This window comes from Muscardinus avellanarius (assembly GCF_963383645.1).
Source record: "Muscardinus avellanarius genome assembly, chromosome: 11".
Classification (NCBI taxonomy): domain Eukaryota; kingdom Metazoa; phylum Chordata; class Mammalia; order Rodentia; family Gliridae; genus Muscardinus; species Muscardinus avellanarius.
In genome coordinates this window covers 93,130,801-93,153,623 of record NC_137797.1, presented here as the reverse complement: position 1 = coordinate 93,153,623, position 22,823 = coordinate 93,130,801, and the positions used below count along the sequence as shown (strand labels likewise).

The following is a 22,823-nucleotide window of genomic DNA, read 5'->3' as shown; positions in this document are numbered from 1 at the left end:
TTCTACCCGGGCATGCCTTCCCACTCCTGGGTTAACCTGTACCCTTCAAGTCACCTTCCAAATTTTCCATAAACTCAGATGGCCCCTGCCTACGCCTTTCTAACTGACTTGGGTTTGGGCTGTTGCCTGGGCTAAAAGGAGCGACAAATAAACACAGGCTCTTCCTTAATAAAAAAGACTCCCTGTGTTTCTCTGGAGCCTGGGAGCGCCTGGATTCCCCACGGCCCCTGGGAGGCAGGGGAGGTGGGAGGGTGCTCCCGGGGCGCCGCCTCCTGGGCGGAGGTGACTCCAGGCTGACTCTGTGTGTGTGTGTGGGGGGGTGACGCAAACATGGTTGGAGATACACAGGTCACTGTCCCATTTTATCTTCTGGAAAGTGACAGAGGAGAGGGACGGAAAACAGAGCCAAGAGCGGCCCCTGCCATGCCCCTGGAGGCCAGGGAGCGGGGAGGACTGAGGTCTGCCATGGTGGGCAGCTCCCGCTGGGTGTCCTCGGTGCTCGATTGTCTCGGGCCACCTGGAGACGACCGCCACCCCAGTGACAGTTGCCCTGCTGACCCTTCCCACCAGCAGGACCCTTCCCCAGCTTCTCCTAGGTAAGAGGTGCAGCTGAGAGGAAAGGATGGGGTCCCTGGAGGCCCTCTTCACAGCCTCGTGCCCACCTTCTGCCACCCTTCCAATCAGATGCCAAAGCCGGCATCCCCATGTTTACCCCTGGGTGATCGATCACGGTCACCCGGCGAGGACAGCTCCGGGCAGCCACCTCAGATCCGCCTGCCCTATGATCCTGTTATTCCCGGCCGGGAGGCAGGGCGAGCTAAGTCACGGCAGCACACGGAGGATCCGGGCAGATGGGTCGGCCGCGAGGGTGCTGTCTGCAAAGTTCATAAGCAACTTGAAATAGGTCAGGCTTGTGGGTACAAGCCGGTAATCTCAGCTATTTGGGAGGCGGAGGCAGGAGGATCACAGGTTCAAAGCTAGCCTCAGCAAGTTAGCGAGCCCCTATTACAAAGTAAAAAATAAAAACAACGGGGGATATAGTTCAGTGGTAGAGCACCCTTGGGTTCAATTCCTACTGCTAGAAAACAAAAAACAACAACAACAAAAAATTAACGACCACCAACAATTCAATAAAGAGAGAGAGAGAGAGAGAGAGAGAGAGAGAGAGAGAGAGAGAGAGAGAGATACTTGCAATAAAAGCCCAGGCCTGAGGTTTAGTCTCAGCCCCTTCATCTGCCAAGGCTTGATTTTCTCATCTTGACAAACAAGACCTGCTCCCCAGCGGCCCAGCCCTGGGGGGAGAGTAAGGCATAACTTAGGTCAGACACCTCGGAAGTCAGCAAAGCCGGGCAGAGGCGGCGGGGTGGGCGATGGGTTCACAGCCGCTTCTCCTCCCCAGGCCTCTCTCTCCCGCCACCTGCCCCACCCCGCGGCTGCGGCTATGGACGGAAAAGTGGCAGTCCACGAGGATGGGCTTCCTGTGGTCTCCTGGGCCCCCGAGGAGGGAGAGACGCCCCAGGAAGGCGAGGAGCAGGTGAAGGAGCGGGGCCAGTGGGCCAACAAGATGGAGTTTGTGCTCTCAGTGGCCGGGGAAATCATTGGGCTGGGCAATGTCTGGAGGTTCCCCTATCTCTGCTACAAAAACGGAGGTGGTGAGTTGACCTTGACGTAGCCGTGGTGGGGAACCTGCGACTGAGGCCGGGCCTCCTGACTCCGGGGAGGATGGCTGGGGGAGCTCTGCGTCACCTCCCGCCCGCGTGACGTGGACGACATGTCACAGGCCTCCGGGGGGCTTTTAAATGAGTTCACCGAGGGATCTGGGCTTTTAATAAGTATCTTCATTACTCTATGCAAATGTCAGAGGCTACCGGGATTCACTCATTTAATTAATATTACTGAAGGCCTGTCACATGCCGGGCACAGAGCAGAACCCGTTCTGCGGTCTCTGCTCCCACGGAAGGGGGCAGATGGTGGTGAGAAAAGCAAGTGGTCGTCACGGGGGTTGGTGGAGAAGGAGAGGAGGGGAGAGGGAGAGGCCAGGCCGGGTCTGGGTGGGGAGAGGGGTTTCAAACGCGACGTTCGGCAGCCAGCAGGTTGTGCTTGAGAAGGTGACATTTGAGCAAACGCTTGAAGGGGGTGAAGGAGGTGCTTTATGGATGGATGGAGAATGGCAAGTATATTCAGTAGGAAGCAGCAAGTGCAAGGATCCTGGGGTGAACACGCAAGTTCATCTGTTTTTTGTTTTGTTTTGTTTTGTTTTGTTTTGTAGTACTGGGGATGGAACCCAGGGGCATTCTACCTCCGAGCTACACTCTCAGCCCTATTTTTTTTTTTTTTTTTTGGTGATACTGGGGTTCCTGGAAGCCCTTCTACCGCCGGGCTACACTCCCAGACCGATTTTATATTTTTTAATTTGAAAACAGGGTTTCTTAAGCCAGCAAGGCTGGCTCCGAACCAGCGTGATCCTGGTGAGCCCATCTTCCTTCCTTCCTTCCTTCCTTCCTTCCTTCCTTCCTTCCTTCCTTCCTTCCTTCCTTCCTTCCTTCCTCTTTCCCTCCCTCCTCCTCCCTCTCTTCCTTCTTTCCTTCTTCTTTTTCTCAGTACCCAGCACCCATTCCTTTTTATTTTTTTTAAAACAGGGTCTCACTAAGTCACCACGCACTAGCCTTGAGCGTGCAGTCCTCCTGTCTCAGCCTCCTAAGTACCGGGATTACAGGCATGTGTCACCACACCTGGTTGGGGTCCCCCACGCTCTGTGCGGTGAAAGTCCACATTCTAAGGTCAGAACAGAAGCCACTTCCTTTGCTATATATTTTAAAATTACAGTTGTTGCCGGGCGTGGTGGCGCACGCTCGGCTCGTAATCCCCGCGCTTGGGAGGCGGAGACAGGAGGATCGCGCAGGTTCGAAGCCAGCCTTGCTGGCTTAAGAGACCCAGTTTCCAAATAAAAAAAATATAAAATGGGTCTGGGAGTGTAGCCTGGAGGTAGAAGGTTCCATCCCCAGTACCACCAAAAAATAAAATAAAATAAAAGTAAAATAAAATTACAGTTGTTATGACAAACCGCTCCATATCATGACTTGAAAGAAACCGAATCAGGATTTCTTGGGTGGATCCAGGCTGTGGTGGGGACGGACCCCGGCCAGATGTTAGGGGAGGCAGGGAGGAGTGGGAGGCTGGTGGTTTATTTCTTTGTCCAGGATACAGTGACGTGGAGGGTCACTGAGGGTCGTCTTGGCCCAGCCCTTGTTTCTCAGAGAACTCGCCCCAGAACGCAGAGCTGGTTAGACGCCTGCGGGTGACTGGAATTTGTCCCTGTCACTTGAAAGGAGAGAGCCTGCAGGCCAGGAGGCGGCCAGGACCAGAGGCTGCTGGGTTGCTATCGCTTTAGCCCTTCCCAGCCTAACGACGGCGGACCCTCCGCACCCACTGGTTGGGCATCTGTGGACGCAACCCACTTGGGATCAAATATGTGAATATTTTGTGTGGTGGTGGGGGTTGAGGTCATTCCACTTCCGAGCTCTATCCGCAGCCCTTTTTATTTTATTTATTTATTTATTTATTTATTGTTTTGAAACGGCTTCTTGCTAAATTGCCGAAGCTGGCCTCGAACCTACGATTCCTCTGTCTCAGTCTCCCAAGTTACTAGGATTATAGGTGCGCACTTATTTTTCTATTCTTTTGAAGAATTTTTCCCTACGGAGCTGTTTTTTAGCTAATAAGTGACTTTTCCTACATATGCTAATAAGGATTGTATTTAATTGCCACAGGCTAACCCAAATGTCAGTATTTTTGCCCCGAGCTGTAGTTGTGCTAACTCACCGCGGTAACAGGGCGTCTCTCGGGCTGACCGTAATCCCAGTTGTCTGTTAAATGTGGTTTTTATTAACGTGTAGGAAAATTCATTTATTATTTGTTAGTAGACAGTTCTGTAGAGAAAAATCTCCCTCCCTTCCTTCCTTCTTCTTTTTCTCAGTGCCCAGCACCCATTCCTTTTTATTTTTTTTAAAACAGGGTCTCACTAAGTCACCACGCACTAGCCTTGAGCGTGCAGTCCTCCTGTCTCAGCCTCCTAAGTACCGGGATTACAGGCATGTGTCACCACACCTGGTTGGGGTCCCCCACGCTCTGTGCGGTGAAAGTCCACATTCTAAGGTCAGAACGGAAGCCACTTCCTTTGCTAGAGGGAAGGACCTCCCGCAGCTGGTGGGAAGGGCCGAGGGTGACACACACCACAGACCACCCGAAGAGTGCCCGGGGACAGTCCCCAAGCTATGGCCCTTCTCCTGAACACTCCAAGCTGAGCCAGCGGTGGCTTGGGCGGGTCTAGTATCACTCAAGTGGGAAAGGCAGCCGCGGGTTAACAGGATTTGGGCTTGGTGGAAAGTTAGGGGCTGGCTGTGGCTCCCTAGGGCTGAGAGGACACAATCGCCCTCCTTTACTCTCATGCATTGCTGTGGGGGACGCAGGCGTAAGAGTTGTGGAGGGCAACTTAAACACGCAAAAGACCTTTATAAAGGGTGCACGTCCCCGAGCTGGAAAGAACCCGAAGGCCTGATCACTAGGTGAGTGGATTAGCGAAGTGCGGCATCTATCTACAGGGAACATTATTCAGCCTTGAGAAAGAAGGAAATTCCGATAAATGCAAGGACGTGAATGAAGCTTGAAAATATGTTAAGTGAAATAAGCCAGGCACAAAAAGACAAAGGCGTTGGGACTCCTCTTACGGTGGGATGCTGAGTAAGCGAGTTCATAGACACAGGAAGCAGGATCAGGGTTGCCAGGGGCCTGGAAGGAGAAGGGCGTGGAGCTACTGCTTAATGCGCACGGAGGTTCAGTTTGGGAAGATGAAAAAGTCCTGGAATTGGATGGCGGCCACAGTGTGCGTGGACTCAGTGCCGCAGAACCGTGCGCTCAAAAAGGTTCATGTTATATATATTTTAACACACAAACACACACAGGCAAAACCAAATCTGTGTTTTGCTGGACTCAGCAAATCCTCTATGGGGAATCTATGCTAAGGAGAAAATGAGACCAGTGAACAAGGATGTGCAGAGTGGCCTTCACTGGCAGTGTCCGTGAGGAAACAGAAAGGTACTTAAAATACACAAGGAAAGCCGGGCCTGGTGGTGGCGCACGCTTGTCATCCCCGCGCTTGGGAAGCTGAGACAGGAGGATCGCACAGGTTTGAAGCCAGCCTTGGCTACTTAGTGAGGCTCTCAGCAACTTTGTGAGACCCTGTTTTCAAATGAAATATAAAATAGGTTGGGGGTGTAGCCCAGAGGTAGAGGCCACTGGATTCCATCCCCAAGACAAAAATAAATAAATAAACAAATAAATAAATAAATAATACACCAGGATTCCATGAAGTGGAATACTATGTAGCAAATGACACAAGGATATAGAGATAGTATTTATTAATATAAAGAGATTCAGCCGTGTGTGTGTGTGTGTGTGTGTGTGTGTGTGTGTGTGTGTGGTTTTGGGGCACTCTTGCTTACAATCCCAGTACATGGGAGGCAGAGACAGGAGGACCTTAGGTTTGCAGACAGCCTCAGCTACTTAGCAAGGCTCTTTGCAACTTACTGAGACCCTGTTTCAAAATAAAGAATAAAAAATAGGACTGGGGTATAGCTCAGAGGTAGAATGCCCCTGAGTTCCATCCCTAGTACCATACACAAAAAAAGAAGAGCTTTATGATATAAATTTCAAAAATGGTTATCAACTAATATCTAGTGGAATCTCATTTTTGCAAAGGTGAAATACATGTGTGTGCACTTACAGGAATCCTGGAAGGATAGACAAAGCTCTTTCCTTACTTTCCCTTGTGCCTTCTGTTTTTCTGCGTGCAGGAGGAGTGCCTTGGGAGCTTCATGGCGCAGTGGTTAAGGTCACAGCTTCGGGTGGGTCGGATTGCTTGGGTTGCTGCTTCCTCTTTTTTTTTTTTTTTTTTTTTTGTGGTACTGGGGGTGGAACCCAGGGGCATTCTACCTCTGAGCTACAACCCCAGCCCTATTTTTTTCTTTATTTTGAAACAGGGTCTCACTGAGTTGCGGAGGGCCTCACTAAGTAGCTGAGGCTGTCCGCGAACCCGGATCCTCCTGTCTCAGCCTCCCGAATGCTGGGATTACAAGCGTGCGCCACCCCGCCCAGCTCCGCCTCTTCCTCTTTTGCGTTTAGTCTTTGCATCTTTAACCCAGCCCTTTTTTCCTCATCTGTAAAGGGGGTAATAATAGTGTCTGCCCACGGGAGGTGGTCTGGTGAGGATTTTGATGCTCAGGAAGCGTTTAGAAGAGGACCTGACAGAGAACAAGAGCTCTGTGCTCTCGATGGGACCGATGGGACCAGTGCCTTGGTGACTTCTTTCCCTGTGGACGCCCTGGCTCGGGGCTTGTCTTGGATTTCGTCTTGTAATCCGTGAGGTGTCTGGTAGGCCTGGCCTCCCCCGGGATCACTGAAGCCCTTCTCTGCCAGGAGCCTGGTGGAGGGAAAACTCACCAAAAATTATTAGTGGAAAAATAATATTTCCAAGGTATTTTTTGTTTGTTTTTTGGAACAGTGTACCAAACTTGATCATTTAACAAGCATATCAAATTATACAGAATGAGTGTTTTTTATTACCCCCAAATGATACACTGATTAATGTGAAGATAACAAATAGTACCTTTATTAGGCTTTTGCACCCAAAGATTCAGTCCTGTTGTAATGCTTATAACCCCAGCACTGGGGAGGCTGAGACAGGAGGACCGCGGTTCGCGGACAGCCTCAGCTCCTTAGTGAGGCCCTCCACAACTCACTGAGACCCTGTTTCAAAATAAAGAATAAAAAATAGGGCAGGGGGTGTAGCTTGGAGGAATGCCCCTGGGTTTCATCCCCCCCAAAAAAAGATTCACTCCTGTCCCTCCAAAAACCTTGGGCGCCTCACACCGGGCTCAGACCAGAGCACTGGTGCCCGGCACTCCCAGCAGCATGAAGAGAAGACCAGGCCACCTGGATGAGGAAGGAGACTGAGGACTGCGGTCTCTGGGAGGGAACTGGACTAGCGGAGCGACGTGACTCAGCCCTGCTCTCTCCGGCCTCTGCAGGAGCCTTCTTCGTCCCCTACTTGATCTTCTTCTTCAGCTGTGGCATCCCTGTGTTCTTCTTGGAGGTGGCACTGGGCCAGTACACCAGCCAAGGTAGCGTCACCGCCTGGAGGAAGATCTGCCCCCTCTTGCAGGGTGGGTACCTCCCTGCATCCTACTCTTTCCTTCTTCCCGTGCCCTGTGCTAACTGCAGAGTTAGGCTGTGTGGGACCCAGAGCTTATAAAGCTGGGGAGGAGAGTACGCATCAAACAAACAAAAAATGCCAAGGCCGCTGCGGTGGCGCGTACCTGTAATGCCAGTGCTGGGGAGGCTGAGAGAGGAGGCTTGCAGATTTGAGTCCAGCTTCAGCATCTGAGGATTTGACCCCAGGCGGGTGCTTTCTTTCCCTCTTGACTGTGTTAAGAACAGTGTCTGTTCTGCTCTCTCTCTGGATCTGTTGCTGCTAATGTGAGCAGCTTGGGGTGTTCTCCCCTGTCCTGTGTGTGCGTGCGCGCGTGTGTTACTTGGGATAAAATCCAGGAGCCCTTCCCTACTGGGCCACACCTCAACCTTTTTATTTTTCATTTCAAGGCAGGGTCTCACTAAGTTTCTGGGAGTCTCGCTAAATTGCCCAGGCTGGCCTTGAACCTGGGATCCTCCTATCTCAGCCTCCCAGGTACTGGCACCACAGGGACCCGTGGGTAACCTGGGGCCTTCCTGGTTTTGAGAGGTCCCAAAGCCTCTCTTTCCTCATGCCAGTTCTCACGGGAACCCCAGGGACTGGGCAATAGCCCAAATATGGGGCTCCCCAGGCAGGGGTCAAACCCAGTGCCTCGCTGCGCCGGGGAAGCTCCTTGCTGAGCCCCTGGAGCACCCAGGACACCCCTCCCTGTGTGGGCAGCAGCAAGGGCCTGGGCGGAGGGCGGCTTGGCCTGCTGAGTTTCTACGCACAAGTTCGGGTGCTCCAGGGGTTTCTTGGTGCTGTCTGGACCCCAGCAGTAGTGTAAATGTCATTTTTAGCAGGGCCTGTCCCCAGGTCCCAGGCAGCATCACCAGGGCTGGCCACTGCAGAACATACAGATTATTTTATGGGGTGCCACAGCAGGGTGGGCACGGGATGGGCTGGGGAGAGGCTGGGGCTTCTTCCTTTTCTGATTTCAGAGCTCCCTAAGGTCTGGGTTCTGGGGAGACAGCTGGAGGTATGGCTGCTGTAGGTGGTTGGGGACCAACCCAGTGCCCAGGACGGGCAGACAACACGCTGTGTGCCCCTCCTCAGTCCTCAGCAGCCCCCTCTCCCAGGCATCACCCAGGGCCCAGCCCCTCCCATTATGTGGTCCTGGTGTTTACCAGGTGGATCCTGCCCCTGGAGTCTGTTAAGCTCTTGGCATGGAAGCTGGGTGTGGTGGCGCATGCCTGTAATCCTAGAACTAGGGAGGCTGAGATAGGAGGATCACAGGATTGACCCTAGCCTTAGCAACTTAGTGAGGCCTTGTTTCAAAAATAAAACAGGGCTGGGGGTGTGGCTCAGAGGTAGAATGCCTCTAGGTTCAATTCCCAGCAACACACACACACACACACACACACACACACACACACACACACACAGCATTGATTCCGATATGGCTTTATTCTCCAGAACTCAGTACAAGTGGCCTGGGGAAATCCCCTCCCCCAGCCTCTCTGGGGCTCCTTCACGCCCCTGGGTGACAAGATACTTCTGAAATGATTGTGAAAGAGACCCAGTGTCCCCCACTAGTCTGGGCGCCACTGTGATAAGCAAGTAATAGTCACTCAGGTTTCCGCCTTGCGAAGGAGGTAGAGGCCGCGAAGCTGAGTCAGCCCCGACGGGTCAGCTCAGGGCATGGGGACCACGTCTCTCTTCCTGGATGCTTCTTGCTTTTTTTTTTTTTTTTAATTTGTCTTTCTTACTCCTTTATTCTTCCTGCCTCTTCTTATTTTTTAAAATATTTTATTTTATTTTATTGTGGTACTGGCGGTGGAACCCAGGAGCCTTCTACCTCTGGGCTATACTCCCAGACCTATTTTATATTTTATTTGGAAACAGGGTCTCACTAAGCTGCTGAGAGCCTCACTAAGTAGCTGAGGCTGGCTTCAAACCTGTGTGATCCTCCTGTCTCAGCCTCCCAAGCGCGGGGATTATAAATGTGCGCCACCACGCCCGGCTTCCTTCTTATTTTACAAGTAGTACGCAATTGAGACCAAGAAATAGGAAATGCAAGAAGGAAAAAAAAAAAAACTTTAAAAAAAAGTGATCCTGTCACTTAGCAACCTACTTGCTAACTTTTTTTTTTTTTTTTTTTTGGTGGTACTGGGGTTCCTGGAAGCCCTTCTACCTCCGGGCTACACTCCCAGACCCATTTTATATTTTTATTTGGAAACAGGGTTTATTAAGCCAGCGCGGCTGGCTTCAAACCTGTGCGATCCTCCTGTCTCCGCCTCCCAAGCATGGGGATTACAAGCGTGCGCCACCATGCCTGGCCCTACTTGCTAACTTTTGAAGAACTTTCCAGAGTTCTTCTCATGAGGAAAAAAACCTCTCAAATATGTCTTACAAAATGGGAGAAGGCATCGGACAGTGATTTGTAACCCGCCTTTCTTAGAAAAAAATGCTATGAGTTGAGTGCAGTGTAATCCTAGGACTGTAATCCTAGGACTCTAAAGGCCAAGACAGGAGGATTGCAGGTCAGAGGCCAGCCTCGGCAATTAGCAAACCTCTTTTCAAAATAAAAATAATAAAATAAGGATGAGGATGTAGCTCAGAGGTAGACCACCCCTGAGTTCAGTCCCCAGCACCACACACACACACACACAAATGCCATCAATGGCTTCTCGTGCTAATGAATATACCCCAGTGGTTCTCTTTGCGAAGCACCTGAAACCCTTCTAGCCGCGGCCGGCAGCTGGTGTGTGTTTCTCCGGCTAAGTTGATCTCTTGGGCTCTTGTCTGGAAGGCATCGGCATGGCATCTGTGGTCATCGAGTCCTATTTGAACATCTACTACGTTATTATCCTGGCCTGGGCCCTCTTCTATCTGTTCAGCTCCTTTACCTCTGAGCTGCCCTGGACCACCTGCACCAACGCCTGGAACACAGGTAGCCTCCGTTCCAGCCCCGGGGATGGGGCCCGACCCTTGATGCTGGCGATGACCAGATGAGGACCAAGCACATGGCAGAAATGGCCACCTGGCCGAGCCACCGGGCTCTTGTGCCCGTTCTGCTGGCTGGCCCTTAGACCGGCCGCAGGGAGAACCCGGTGTGGATGCGGGATCCCAGTGGGACTGTGTTATACCATTGCAAGGAGCTATTACCATTCATTCATTCAGTTCACAAATATTTTTACTGGCTGTCTATTAAGAGCCTGACACCATTCTAGGGCTAGACCCAGCCTTCACTGAGTTGAGAGTGGAGGGTAAAAGCAGGCAAATTAAAACAAGCACCGAGTCTGGTGGGTGACAGGAGCTCTGCAGAAAGTGGGAGCCGTGAAGGCGAGAGGCCCGCCGGCGGGCAGTGTTCCCTCCCGGGAAGAGCAGCACAGAGTCGGGCCCCTGGTTTGTGTGATGGAGAGACGGGGTGGAGGGGGGCAGAGGCGGCCAGGCAGCTGTGCTATCCTCCCGAGCCGACCACATGGGGCTGCAGGCATCTGCAGTCTGGGTTGTGTCGGAGGCTGGCAGTGGGGCCAGGGGAGCGGCCGGACTCTCTGGGAACCACAGTGGTGAACTCAGGTCAGCTGGGAGAAGCCGGTCCCGTGAACCCTCTGAGCAGCCCACTCTAATGCACACCCACCTTCCCCCAACAGAGCATTGCGTGGACTTTCTGAACCACTCTGGAGCCAGTGCGAGGACCCTCTCTGAGAACTTCACCTCACCTGTCATGGAATTCTGGGAGTAGGTGCCTGGGCCCCGCCATCCCGTGGGCCCTGAGCAGAGTCTGCACGTCTGAGCTGTGCACGTTTGAATAGCCGGGGTGCACATTTAACTCCCTAACACTCACCCGGCACCTCTCCTCCAGCCCTGCAGCTCCGAGGGATGAGGGGACACTTGTAGAACTACCCTTGAATGTCTGTCTAACCCGTCACATCTACCCAGACCCTCACGTCCACATGGACCATTCACATCTGCCTAAATCCTCACCAATGGCCACCTGTAGCCTCACACCTACCCCGCCCCACACGCCCTCAGCAGTGACAACCTGTCCAGCGGTGCGCTGCAAACAGCCTCCGGAGCGCTGACCGCGCACCCTCCCAACCTGCGCCCCTTAGTGACGCACCGCGCAGCTTGACATCCACCAAGGTGGCAGCATTTTGGGGGAGACACTGGGGATTGCACCCAGGGGCATTCTACCTCCGAGCTACACCCAGAGCCCTTTTAGTTAATTAGCTGATTTGGTACTGGCGATTGAACTTGGGGTGTTCTACTTTTGAGCTATACCACCCCCCCCAAGCCCTATTTTATTTTTTAATTTTGAAACAGGGTCTCACTAAGTTGCAGAGGGCCTCACTAAGTTGCTGAAGCTGACTGTAAGCCTTCGATCCTCCTATCTCAGCCTCCTAAGTACGGGGATTACAAGCATGCGCCACCGTGGCTGGCTTTTATTTTTTATTTTGTAACAGGGTCTTGATAATTTGCTGAGAGTCTGGCTAAGTTGCCAAGGCTAGCCTCAAACCTGTGATCCTCCTGTCTCAGCCTCCCCAGTCCTGGGAGTATAGGTGTGCACCACTGAGCCCCGCTAGTGGGAGCATTGGCACCATAGAAAGGGGCGAGCCCCTCATGCACACTCACCCTTCCCTGTGGCCATGCACACTCCCACCTCCACTGTCTACACTGTCACCCTCACACACCACATCACCCCACACACTCTCTCCTGTTTGCCCACCCCTCTCTTGTGCAGGCCCGAAACTACCTAAAGCTATCGCGTATGCGCACACCCATTCCCGTCTTTAGGTCCCGAGGCTTATCCAGCCCCACGCCTTGGGACACCCATGTTCTGCTGTGCTGATCACCCCGCCATGTAGACATCGCCTCCCCAGGCGCTCATCCACACACGCCTCACCACCTGCCTGCTCTCTCTTTATCTGGATGATTGAGAAAGATGCAGATACCTATGGGACTGTGGTGATTTGGTCTTCTAACAGCTGGGGCCAGCCGGGCGTGGTGGCGCACGCTTGTAATCCCCGCGCTCGGGAGGCAGAGACAGGAGGATCGCGCAGGTTCGAAGCCAGCCACGCGCGCTGGCTTAGGAGACCCTGTTTCCAAATAAAAAAATGTAAAAATAGGTCTGGGAGTGTAGCCCGGAGGTAGAAGGGCTTCCAGGAACCCCAGTACCACCAAAATAAATAAATAAATAAATAAATAAATAAATAAATAAATAAATACAGCTGGGGCCATTCAGACCAACAGACACATGGTCCCCTTTAACCTTTGGCCTGGTTTTTAATTTTTCCCAATCCATTAGGAGACGGGTGCTGGGCATCACCACAGGCATCCACGACCTGGGGGCGCTGCGCTGGGAGCTGGCCTTGTGTCTCCTGCTCGCCTGGGTCATCTGCTACTTCTGCATCTGGAAGGGGGTCAAGTCCACCGGCAAGGTGAGGCCCCTGGGGACCACGTGGACTCTTGAGGGTAGACCCTGGAGGACTGAAGGGACCACAGGCTTAGCAGAGACACGTGGTGAGAATAGGGGGAGTCGTAGGAAGGCAGAGTTTAACTCAATACAAGGGGGAATTTTCTTTTTCAACAGACGCTAAGGATCTGTTTACATAAATAATATTCAGAGCAAAGTAAGAGCAATACCCCACCCCCCCACTGTTGGAGCTAGTCACTGTACAAGTCTTCAGCGTGAGGACAGGCTAAACCTGCAAACCCTGCTGACTTCTGCGATGTTGCTGCCTGCGTGTGGGTGTGTGTCTGTTTATTGTGTGTCTATATTGCACAGTTAGGACCATGCACACCCTTAAGATTCCTTTGTTGTATTTCATGACATAGCAAGATAATTTGTAGCACAAGTCAGCAAGCAGAGCCGTGTTTGGGGTGGTGGGCTGCCGTCACGGAAGGGGTCAGAGCCAAGTAGAGACAACAGCGGACGTGTTTCATACAGATGATTTAGGTTTGAGCATCATTCCCACTGCAGAGATCCTGAGACTACTGCTTCTTTCTTGCTATAGGGGATTGAACCCAAGGGCATTCTACTTTTGGGGGATACCCGCAGCCCTTTATTTTTTAATTTTTAATTAATTTATTTATTTTGGTGGTACTGGGGTTCCTGGAAGTCCTTCTACTTACGGGCTACACTCCCAGACCTATTTTATATTTTTTAAATTTGGAAAATCTTAAGTCAGCGAGGCTGGCTCCGAACCAGCGTGATCCTCCTGTCTCCGCCGCCCAAGCGCGGGGATTACAAGTGTGCGCCACCGCGCCCGGCTGGCCCTTTTTATTTTTTGAAACAGGATCTCTCTAACTTGCTGAGGCTGAATTTGAGATCCTCCTGTCTCAGCCTCCCAAATCCTATGAGTACAGATGTGCGCCACTGCGCCCAGGCTCTACTTCATGTTTTTTAAAGCCAGGAATGGGCAGGGGACTGACTGTTCTGATAAGTCCTACATTTAGGTTGCCTCTCCTTCTCTGGGTTGTTGTAAAAAATAACCACACAGATAAGGCCGCCTTGGTACAGAACTAGGAGCTGAGGGTAATCAGGGACAGGGTGGAACCCCCTGAGGGTCCCCAGGACCCCTGCACTCAGACCCCTGCTGTTCCCCCAAATATAAAGCTGGAAAAACACACTCTGAGTCTCTTCCCAAATCCCCATATGCACCTGGCTCCTGGCCCCATGAGGGGAGAGCAGCCAGGCAGGATGAGGGATTAAGCGGAATGGATGCTGGATTTTAGAATCTTTGAGGGGCTGTGGGCTGGGCATTTGCTCCCCTCCAGGCCTCCCCTGCTCGCTGCACCCTGCTGACGGTGTGTCTCACACTGGGCTGGGGAGTAAGACCCGCTGGAATGTGGAGAGGAGGTGTGGAAAGTTCCCTGCGCTCACCCACCTCGGTCCAGGAGGCTGGAACCAGGCAGAAGCTCCGTGTGGCTGGCGCTGCCTGGGGATGCCGGCAACTGGCGACTCCTCCAGCTGCCCCACCGTGTCCCCACCAGAAGTGACCTCGGCCTGCTTCTTCCCCCCAAGGTTGTTTACTTCACCGCCACGTTCCCCTACCTGGTCCTGATCATCCTACTGGTCCGAGGTGTCACCCTTCCTGGAGCCTACGAGGGCATCATCTACTACCTGAGGCCGGACTTGCTCCGCCTCAAGGACCCCCAGGTGGGCATCGCGCGGTGTGGCCATCTACCCGGAGGCCTCCCCTCCCTGCTGGGGTGCGCGCTCGACAATCTTCTCTTTGGTTGAAAAGCAGTGGATGCCCACTGGAGAAAAATTAGATAACATGGGAGAAAACTGAAAAATAAACTGAACTCTCCTAGAATCCCACCACTCAGATAGAATCTTGGTTAGCATTTAGAAAAACGTTTTCATTGGTCCATCGCAGCTGTACGTGAGCGTGAGATCCGTAGCGATACATTCATGTACGCACGGAACGTTGTTTGGCCGGTTTTCTCCCCTGAATTCCTCCTTTCCCGTCCCTGGCTTCCTTCATGACTCCTGGTCTCGCTCCCCCTTTATGAGGTCCCTTTCTTTCTTATTTTCTTTTTAGCTTCTCTAGATGAGGAAACACAGGGCCCTTGGTTTTTCTGGGCCTGGCCTGTCTCACTCTGCACTGTGTTCTCTAGCCCCACCCGTTTTCCTCAGATGATATCATTTTGTTCTCCTTTATGGCTGAGGAAAACTCCACTGTGTTGGCGTGAGACTGCCTTTTCTTTATTTACTCATCTGCTGACAGACACCTCGGTTGCTTCCATAACCGGCTATTGTAAAGTGTGCAGCTGTAAACGCCGGTATGAACGTCTCACGATGGTTTTCTGACCTTCAGTTTTTTTTTTTAACAAAGGCACTGAGGAGTGGCATGGCTGGGCCAGACGGCAGCTCCATTCCTAGTCTTTTGAGTCTGTGCTGATCTCTGTACTGGCCGCCCTCATGGCCAATCCCGCCAACAGTGGAGAAGACTTCCTTCTCCCCCCATCTGCACCAGCATCTGCTGTTACTTATACTCTTGACCTATTAGTATTTTCGTATGTTTACTTCCAAGTTTATTTTCTAGGTGGTGTGTGTGTGCATGTGTGCATGTGTGTGTGTGTCAACAAAACTGAGATTATTATAGAGACATATTTCCCTTTTTCACTTAAGTTACGTGCCTTTTCCATGCTACTGAATTATCTGTAAATGTCATTTTTGACATCTGTATAATCTATCTTCCTTTGATGATTCATTCATTTAATTCAACAAAAATGTGTTGAGGACCTGTTAAGTGCCAGGCCTGGCTCTAGTGTGTGGAGAGGGCGGGAGAAAAAACAGAGCAGTCTCCCTACTTGTGTGAGCTCACACCTGGCCTGGGACGCTTAGGGGAGAGCCGCTTCTAAATATGCAGTGTCCTTCAGCTTCCTGCAGCGTCCCCGGGCGATGGGTTGGCTCTAGGACCCTCACGGTACCACATCCTGTGGGCATTCAAGTCCCTTATATAAAATGGCACCCTATTGGCGCAAACATACACACACTGTCCTGGAGACTTTAATTATCTCTAGATGGCTTGAGATACCTAACGCAACACAATTGTTCTATGAGTACTTGTTATTCTGTGTTATTTATGGAACAATGACAAGAAGAGAGTCCATTCATGTTTAGTAGAGGTACATTTTTGTTCCTGAATATGTTCAAACTGCGGTTGGTGGAATCCTGGACATAGAGGGCTGAGTGTCTTGGCTTTTGAGAATCATACACTTCTACCCCCCAGTGTTTGAGGATACCATTTTTTCCCCCGGTAGGTTCTTTGTGAGATTTGTCTTATATTTATTTTATTTTTTATTTCTGGTACTGGGGATTGAACCCAGAGACCTTCTACTTCCAAGTGATACCTCCAGCCCTTTTCATTTTGAAACAGGGACTTGAAAGTTTTGCTTAGGGTCTCACTAAACTGTTAAGGCTGGCCTTGAACCTGTCATCCTCCTGCGGACGAAAGCGGCGGGCACTGTGCGGGGGGCCTGGCTCCTGCTCGCCTGGCTCCAGGCCCTGACACTGCCCCCCACTTTCTTGGGGTGTCTTGCAGGTGTGGATGGACGCGGGCACCCAGATCTTCTTCTCCTTTGCCATCTGTCAGGGCTGCCTCACGGCCCTGGGCAGCTACAATAAATATAACAACAACTGCTACAAGTGAGAACGGGCCGGTGGGCGTGGGCGCTGGGCCAGGGTCTGGGTTGCGCCCTGGAGTGAGGCCATCGTGCTGGGCTCAGGGAGCACTGGGCTCCTCTGCCAGACTAACTGTCTCCTCGCCTCCCCTCCCTCTCCGTGTCCTCCACCACCGATCTTTCTCTTTCTCTCTCCTGCTGCTCTTCCCTCCCCTCTTTGCCCTGTCTCTGGTGGGCATCCCCCATCTATCTGATCCGTGCTCCCCCCATCTCTGCTGGCCTTCGCCTACCGCACAGGGACTCCATCGCCCTCTGCTTCCTGAACAGCGCCACCAGCTTTGTGGCCGGCTTCGTCGTCTTCTCCATCCTGGGCTTCATGTCCCGAGAGCAGGGGGTGCCCATTTCTGAAGTGGCCGAGTCAGGTAGCCGCCCCAGACGCCAGGTGGTCTGAGTCTTTAGCCCTGGGGTGCAGTACTTGGCTCAAGAGCTGTGGGAGGGAGGGAGGAGGGCGAGGGGTCAGAGGGTGCTGGGCTGGCCCCCGTGCGCCTGGGCACCAGCCTTGCTCCCTGGGGAGAGGCTCACCCTGCCCTCTCCAGCCACCTGCGCGTGTCACACGCTTACACACACCACAGTGCCGGGGCGGGACGGGGCAGGGCAGCTCGGAGGGCGGTGGAAGCCAGGCTCACCCGATCCTGCTGTGTGGCAGGTCCCGGCCTGGCCTTCATCGCCTTCCCCAAGGCTGTGACCATGATGCCCCTGTCCCCGCTGTGGTCCTGCCTTTTCTTCATCATGCTCATATTCTTGGGTCTGGACAGCCAGGTACGACCCCGACCCCGCGCTGCCCGGCCCGGTGACGCTCTAACAGCTTTGGCTGGGCTCGGCATCCCTCCCTCTCCCCCTGGCCGAGAATCTGATGTCCCTTCTGGGATCCCAGGCGTTTGCCTGGGCTGGGCTGGGTGGCCCTGGACCTCGAGACCCTCCGCCATGTTTTCAAGGCTTGACCTTTCCCCCCAGGGATGTTCCCCAAGGGGGTCTCCAGCCGCCCCAGCTTCTATGCAGCCGCTCAGCCTCAGGGACAGCACTCTCCCTCCCACCCTCCCTGCGGTGGCCAAGGGCAGGGCTGGCCCCACCAGGACCCCCTTCTATGCCCTCCTTGCACCCATGGGCAAAGGGGGCTGAGGGTTGGGGTGGGGCCGGGGGCAGCGCCGCTCACCCACTCCCCTCCGGCCCACAGTTCGTCTGTATGGAGTGCCTGGTGACGGCCTCCCTGGACATGTTCCCCAGGCAGCTCCGGAAGGGCCGGCGGCGGGAGCTGCTCATCCTGGCCATGTCGGTGGTATGCTACCTGTTAGGGCTCCTGATGGTCACTGAGGTGAGCGGGGCAGACGGCCTGTGCTAAGACGTCTTGGGGGCACTGCTGACAGAGCCACACCTTCCTCGTGGCAAAGTGGGACAGAAACCTGCCCTGCCCCCCGCAGACAGCGAGGGTGGAGGGAGCAGGCCAGGGGCTCTCCCCGGGTCAGGCAGGTCTCCTGTGGTTGCAGGTGATAGGGACAAGCTGGCTTACGCAGGAAGGGGTATCTGTGGGGTCAGGTAACTGCAAAGTCTAGAGATAGTCTGGATTCAGGCATGGTTGGATCCAGCTGTTCTAATAGCACCATCTATGTCCAGATTCCCTTTCCTCTGGCAAATTTCGTGTGTGTGTGTGTGTGTGTGTGTGTGTGTGTGTGTTACTGTGGACTGAATCAGGAGGTTTTTTGTGTGGCACTTGGGATTGACTCTAAGGGCATTTTACTTCTGAGCTACATCCCCAGCCCTATTTTATTTTTTATTTTGAAACAGGGTCTTGCTAGGTTGAAGAAAGTCTCACTATTTACTGAAGCTGTCCTTGAACCTGAGATCCTCCTGTCTCAGCCTCCCAAGCACTGGGATTACAAGCATGTGCCACCATGCCCGGCTGAACCAGGGGGTATTCTACCTCTGAACTACACCCCCAGCCCCACTTTATTTCTTATTTTGAAACAGGGTTTTGCTAAGTTATCACATACTTAGAATCTGCGATCCTCTAGCCTCAGCCTCCCAAGTACTGGGGTTTCAGGTGTGCGCCACTGCACCTGGCTTGGCAATTAGGCGGGTTCTCCTCCTGTGATATCGGGGAAGGCTGGTGCTACTTACTTGAGGCTTACCTTTCCCCATCTGACCAGTCCTGGAGGAAAGACAGGGCTTTCCCCGATTGTGGCAGGTGTGATGGCTTACTCAGGCCCGTAGCAGGGAGAGAGGGACCCAACCCAAAAGGAGTGGAGCAAGGGGGCCGGTTCCCAGCACATGTCTATCATGGCTCCTGGTATCCCCGTGGGCACAGAGGCTGTCAGCCTGATGTCGAATGAGGGGCCGAAAGACACAGGCAGGGCCAACTCCCCTCAGAGGCGAGGATAAATTCCTGTGGCTGGGCAGGCAGGATGGTGCCTGCGTGGTGCCTGCCACCTGGTCCAGCGTGTGCCCTGCACCCCGGGCTGTAGGCTCACCCTACTCCTTGCAGGGCGGGATGTACATCTTCCAGCTGTTCGACTACTACGCCTCCAGTGGCATCTGCCTGCTCTTCCTCTCCGTCTTTGAAGTGGTCTGCATCAGCTGGGTGTACGGTAAGCAGTGGAGAGGCCGGGTGGAGAGGGAGGAGGATGCCCGAGGAAGGCAGGCTCTGCCCGGCCCAGCGAGAGGCGGGACAGCACCACCCGGCGTCTCCATCCTGGGAAGGCCAGCTGTGGCCAGGCAGCCTGGCATCTCCCATCAGGACAGCTGGAGCTGGGGCGACGGCAAAACAGATCTCCCTAAAGAGCGAGGGGAGTGTTCGTGATGCAGAGGTCCCCGAGGGTCCACCAGGGGAGCCACACTCAGGCCTCAAGCCTGTGGTCCTCCTGTCTCAGCCTCCTAAGTACTGGGATTGCAGGCGTGCCCCACCACACCCTGCTAAATCAACAGCTCTGGTGGTGGGACTTCGTGTGTGGGTGATGGGTGGGAAGGCATGGGCTGGGGGTGGGGGAGATGAATCCTCCAAACACCGTCCCCAGTGAGCGGTTCTCTACTTCTGAGAGAAATGGTTCTGTGTAGAACTGGAGCAAATGTGAAAACCTACAGATATTAAACTAAACAAAGAAAATGCAGTGTTCTCAGAAAACACACACTGATCATCTTCTCCCCCTCCCCCCCCTAATTATTCTTCTTCTTCTCCTTCTTCTCCTTCTTCTTCTTCTTCTTCTTCTTCTTCTTCTTCTTCTTCTTCTTCTTCTTCTTCTTCTTCTTCTGGTGGTACTGGGGTTCCTGGAAATCCTTCTACCTCCGGGCTACACTCCCAGACCTATTTTATACTTTTTATTTGGAAACAGGGTCTCTTAAGCCAGCGAGGCTGGCTTTGAACCTGCGCGATCCTCCTGTCTCCTCCTCCTAAGCACGGGGATTACAGGCGTGCGCCACCAGGCCTGATCTTCTTACCATGCTTTCTTGGGCACTCAGAGGTGGTCGCCCTAGCATCTGGGCCTGGGCCATGCTGTGTGAGCGGTAGCTCTGCGGGCCGAGCGGAGACTCGTAAAACTGTGTGCGCAGCCGGCCCTTGCTCTTTCTCTGCTTTGCCCTGAATCAAGTCCATCTCCCCTAAACAAGCGTTAGCGTCAGTGCTGAGCCCGCTTTAGGCTCCAGGGTCCCTGTGTGGACGGGACAGTGGAGCCTCCATCGGTGCTGGTGGCCCGTGGTGGCAGCCCCTGCCCTGCGACTCAGATGCCTGTCCCAGCTTCCAGTCCTGGGCTGGGCTGGGGAAAGAGTGATTTTTTTCTGAAGTTCCCCGAGAGCTGTGCTCACTCCCCCCCACCCCCGCAGGGGCCGACCGTTTCTATGACAACATCGAGGACATGATTGGCTACCGGCCGTGGCCACTGGTGAAGCTCTCCTGGCTCTTCCTGACCCCCGGGCTTTGCCTGGTAGGTGCCCACCCGCTGCCCTGTCCACCGAGGGGCGAGGCCCAACCACGGCGCGTGGGCGCGGGGGCTTCCTGCCCCTCTGCCCTGGGCCGTCTCAGCCACTCTCTCTCCAGCCATTCCATCCATCCTCTTTTCTTCCTCATGCACCTGCCCCTGCTACCCGGTTTCTCACCTGTGGGGTCCTCTCTGTCCGCCGCTTGGGGCCTGCACCCCGCCCCGGCATCTCCTCCCGGGAGGGACTTGGCAGCCGGCTGTGCCACCCATGCCCGCTCCTCCCCCTTTAGGCCATTTTCCTCTTCTCCTTGAGTAAGTACACGCCGCTCAAATACAACAACAACTACGAGTACCCAGGCTGGGGCTACGCCATCGGCTGGTGCCTGGCTTTCTCTTCCATGGCCTGTGTCCCGCTCTTCTTTGTCTTGGCCCTCCTGAGGACCCAGGGCTCCTTCAAGAAGGTAGGTGGTTAGGGAGGTGACCCAGTAAAGGAGGGCCCCGGGAGAGGATGGGTCGTGGGTACACACGGGCTCTGCGCGCGGGGCGGCCTTGTGATCCTAAGGAATCTAAAAGACCAGGTCGACGGCTCTACTTTCAGAAACATTCTTAAAGGCCCCAGAGTCCGCCAGGCAGGGTAGAACACTCCTGTACTACTAGTACTTGGGAGGCTGAGACAGGAGGATCGCAGGTTTGAGGCCAACCTCAGCAACTTAGTTAAAACCTGTTTCGAAATAAAAACTAAAATAGTGCGGCTCAGGGAGATGGTGCCCCTGGCTTCAATCCCAGTGCCACACACACACACATACAAAAGTCCTAGGGCCCTGATCCTGCAGAACCTGACCCCTGGCCGGTCATCTGGGCAAGTCAACCTAAGGGCAAAGTGTTAAAGGGTCAGGAGAAATACAAAAACAAGCATGAATGCAGAGGAGCCCAGACATGGGAGGTTTAAAGAATATAGATTCCTTGCTCCTGGAAAACTGGCAACTGTGGTTCACTCCACACTCAGGCTCTGGATTTTTTTCTTGTTTTAACTCTTCCTAGGGCCACTGCAGAAGGCTCCCTCTGTAGAGCCTGGGAGGTGCCTTTCTGGAAGGCGCTTGGCCAGTGACCCACAGAGACATTTGCATCTGTCAAAGTCTATCTGACCTGCCTACAAGTAACGGGAAATCCACCCTACAATAGTTTAAGCAAATAGGATTATTCACTTCTTGCGTATCAAAAAGATCAGAGATGAGGCTGCTGACAATTGATTTGTCTGCTTTAAGCGGCCATTAGGGGCCAGACTCTTCCTATATTTCTGTCTCCCATCCCAGGCATGTTGTCTTTTTGCCAACCTGTTTCACGGTCACAAAGAGGCCATCGTGATTCCAGTTATTACAGCTGCATCTGAGGCCAGGGGGGAGGAGATGGTACCAATAGCAATTGTAATGGGGTACTACTAACACAAAGGGAGTGACAGGTGCTTACTGAGCACATAAAAAAGGAAGAGTAATAATAATTACAAGAATAGATACTTTCTGGTCACTTACCCTGGGCTAGATACTGTTTTGTGAGGAAACCGAGAGGAGATTGCACAGATTGCCTGCGATGGCACAGGTGGTTGGTCGTAGAACCTGGGTGGTTAACACAGCTAATCGCCACGTTATCACCTCTCCATCACCTGGAAGCATTTGTCCTTTATTTCCACGTACCTGGCTCTGCGCTGGGTCCCAGGGACACGCGCATCTTGGCCTCTCACCAACCGCGCCCACTCACGCCCTTCCCTGCAGCGCCTGGAGCAGCTCACCACCCCCGACGCCAGCCTGCCGCAGCCCAAGCGACCCCTGCATCTGGATGGCGGCCCCGGCCGGGACTGCAGGCCCACCCCCATGAAGGAACGGCTAGTTGCTGGGGAGAAGGAGACCCCCTTATAGAAAGGGGCCAGAGGCCAGGTGGCTCTGAAGCCGGGACCCGAGGTCAGGGCCACCTCCCTGCTCCCACCGCAGACCTGCTGAGGACCTCTGGGGGGCCCAGGCACCTACCTGCAGAGGCAGCTCACCGTCCTCATCTGCCATCCACTTCTGACCCAAGCCCCCAACTACGTGGCTGAGAAGACAGAGGACCAGAGATGCAAAGCCACTTTGGGGTTTGCACAGCTTCTCAGAGCCAGAGGCGCGACACAGTGTCCTCGGGTGTCCTGCCTTCCTAAACAAGCACCTGTGGACGCCCGCCACCGTGCGCTGGTCTTTGCCTCATCCGGTGTCCGTCAAGCACGCTACCTGGGGATGGGGTCAGAAGGGGGTCTTCTCTAGAGGGGGCTCTCCCTCCCCAGCCTCACACCCCTCCATCCATCCAGGAGCCCCCTCTGGGAGCTGCGCTTTCATCCCCTCTGCCCTCTGAGAAAGGGACCGTGCGTGGGGTTCTCTCTGCCCACACACAACTCCCTCCTTTCCTCCCCCTTCCCCACTTATGCCCTCCTCTCCCCACGCCCCTACCGAATCACACCAGCTCCTTCC

The 22,823-nt window shown here is 53.7% G+C and overlaps 1 protein-coding gene across 1 annotated transcript; it reads left to right on the top strand.

The window, feature by feature from the left end:
- Window positions 1–1,441: 1,441 nt before the first annotated feature.
- On the top strand, window positions 1,442–22,241 carry SLC6A12 (solute carrier family 6 member 12; the record flags this gene model as incomplete). Its single annotated transcript, XM_080705267.1, has 14 exons — window positions 1,442–1,652; window positions 7,086–7,220; window positions 10,038–10,178; window positions 10,882–10,969; window positions 12,537–12,669; window positions 14,256–14,390; window positions 16,285–16,388; window positions 16,661–16,785; window positions 17,070–17,182; window positions 17,598–17,735; window positions 18,903–19,005; window positions 20,234–20,334; window positions 20,619–20,789; window positions 22,098–22,241. 14 exons carry the CDS (start codon window positions 1,442–1,444, stop codon window positions 22,239–22,241), a joined length of 1,842 nt encoding a protein of 613 aa, XP_080561393.1.
- Between the last annotated feature and the right edge of the window lie 582 nt (window positions 22,242–22,823).